General features: G+C 46.2%; 1 protein-coding gene across 1 annotated transcript; it reads left to right on the plus strand.

Annotated features, from left to right (window-relative positions):
- Positions 1–821: 821 nt before the first annotated feature.
- On the plus strand, positions 822–2543 carry LOC309963692 (protein FAM136A; the record flags this gene model as incomplete). Its single annotated transcript, XM_082842215.1, has 1 exon — positions 822–2543. One exon carries the CDS (start codon positions 822–824, stop codon positions 1236–1238), a length of 417 nt encoding a protein of 138 aa, XP_082698341.1. The 3' UTR covers positions 1239–2543.
- Positions 2544–2781: the final 238 nt, after the last annotated feature.

Here is a 2781-nt window from a genome sequence, read left to right on the forward strand (position 1 = left end):
TGGAAGCCAGAACTCCCAGGGTCAGTGCCAGGCTTTGCCCCTGGCAGACAAGTGACCTCACTGCACCAGGCCTCAGTCTTTCCATCTCTAAAATGGGACTAACAATATCTACTTCATGGGTTGTTGTAAAAATTGAACCAAATACTTTATGCAAAAGACATTTGTGTACAGGACTTAACAATATTCTATACAAACATCAGGCATTATCATTCTTCTTCTTAACTACAGTCCCTTTGGCCAAAAATCCCCCAGACTGGCCGGTCACATGTTGATAAGTGCTGAACACAGGGGCATGGGGGCTTGTTATGCTATTCTCTCTCCTTTTGTACAGAAGAAACACAGCTGTGTTTCTGTTTCCACCTGCACAGCCTGCCCTGGCCCTGAGATCCTTGCACTCACATGTGCGGCTCTGAAGGACTCTCAAGGCATGAGTGATCTCTGACCTCCAACCTCCAAGAGTGCCGCTCACGAGAAAAGCAGGAAACGGGCCGCTATTGGGTACCTGCTGTGGGTCAGTCACTTTAGAACATGTGACACTGGTATCATAACCACTTTATCACTGCTATTATTATTACCATTATTCCCATTTTACAGAGATTTGAGTGACTAGTTTTGAGTCAAATTCTGGCCACACTCCACACCCTGCCCTGCATGCTCAGCCCACTGCCCTTGGACCTGCTTTTCTTCAGCTTAAAGCCATCAACGGGGAAAGGCAGCTTCATTTTTCTCTCTTGTTTTAGGGCACAGGTGCAGACAGTCAGGTTTATCACACTCGTCCACCCCTAGCACGTTATTAAGACAGCGTCCAGTGCCATGTCGCCATGGCGGAGCTGCAGCAGCTCCGGGTGCAGGAGGCGGTGGACTCTATGGTGAAGAGTCTGGAGAGAGAGAACATCCGGAAGATGCAGGGCCTCATGTTCCGGTGCAGCGCCGGCTGTTGTGAGGACAGCCAGGCGTCCATGCAGCAAGTGCACCAGTGCATTGAGCGCTGCCATGCACCTCTGGCTCAAGCCCAGGCCCTGGTGACCAACGAGTTGGAGAAGTTCCAGGACCGCCTGGCCCGGTGCACTATGCATTGCAACGACAAAGCCAAAGATTCAATTGATGCAGGGAGTAAAGAGCTTCAGGTGAAGCGGCAGCTGGAGAGTTGCGTGACCACGTGTGTGGATGACCACATGAACCTCATCCCAACCATGACCAAGAAGATGAAGGAGTCTCTCTCATCCATTGGGAAGTAGATGTCTGCTATTGGCCATCGGGGCTGAAGGCAGGAGTCTATTTAAGAAGAGAAATGGGGATTTGGGTTTTCTAAGGAAGGTTTATGAATGAGGAAATTAAGGATGGCAGCAAGTTTAAGGCCTATATCACTTGCCTCTGGACACTGGTTCCTTTGTGTTTGAAACCTAGAAAGTGAAAAAACCTGGTGCTAAAATTGGGGTCAGAGATAGCACAGGAGAGTTTTTGTGATCCTGAATTTCACGTGGCAAGTGCTTATCCTGGCAACAGGGAGTCTCCCTTGTACCAAACCACAGCCCTCCAAGGTACCAGATTCTCTTAGTACACAGATACCAACAGGCTGGCAGGTTCATCTGACCTGCTTATGAGCTGGTGGAGTGTGAGGAGAGGTGTTTCTGTTTGTTGCCAACCTCCTGTTTACCAGAAGGATCACTACAACGTTTCCCACAAACTGGAAATAAAACAAAATCCATGAGGTCACTAATTTAGAAGGGGAAAGGGGGCTTCTGGGGATTTGTTTTGCGTGCTTTTGTTTTATATACAGGGGCATGAAGCTACTTTAAGATGTAGAGTTGGAAGAGGTAGTTTCGATAAAAACTTTGAAAGGGTCCTTGCGGATATTCATTTCTGGCCGTCAGGACGTGGATGCGCATTTCTTAAAATTCTCACACATGACATCTTTCAGCCTGGAGACCCTGCAAAAATATAAGAAGCGCTATCACAATGGTAGGGGAAGCAAACCTTCCCTCTGACTGGCAGCCATGATGAGCCCTGAGGCTGTCTGCCGCAGAGTCAGCCGAGTGACAAGACAATCTTGCAGTGACACTCACCCTTGAAGGGAAAGGGGATTTTGATTGTGCCATATGCTAGTATTCAAGAATGAACAGTGAAAGAGGAATTGTTAGCTGCTTAATTAAGAGAGTTATGAAGTACTGGCTTTGGAAAAATCTGGTTTTCATAAAACAAAATAGAATGAAAGCCTACACCCAGTATTGCTTACTTTGCCCCCTGTGATAACAGAGCTCTGTTGAAACAATCCCTTGGCAACACGAAGGTCAAAGGAGAAAAAGTAAGCAACTCGGGCAAGCTGTGACTCCTTTAGAGCAAAAAAAGGGACAGCCCTCCGTTACCAAATACTACTTTTGCAACATGCGTTGTTCTTGCCCCAGTTCTGGCACCTTATCGTTTTATTAAGGACCTTGTGTTTTTACCAACTTATTACTTGAAATGATAATATAGCCTGTCTGTTTGCTGTTTCAAGACTGTGATATATTTTCCTAGTGGTATGGTTTTAAAAATACATAAGACTTAATTTTTCTTCCAAAAAAAAAGACAGCGTCCAGATAAAACAAGGTCCCCTCGTGTCTTCCTTCCTGTCCCCTCATTCCCATCCCCACTCCAAATCCGTCTCCTCCACAGAGGCACCTGCTCTGATATGTTTGCTGCATATCCTTAACTGTGCATATGTCCCTGTAAATTATGGAGCATTGCTATAAGTATATGTTTTGAATTTTCATAAACGGTGTTGTGTTATGAATTTCTAGT

This window comes from Leucopleurus acutus (assembly GCF_964270905.1).
Source record: "Leucopleurus acutus genome assembly, chromosome: 7".
Taxonomy (NCBI): Eukaryota; Metazoa; Chordata; class Mammalia; order Artiodactyla; family Delphinidae; genus Leucopleurus; species Leucopleurus acutus.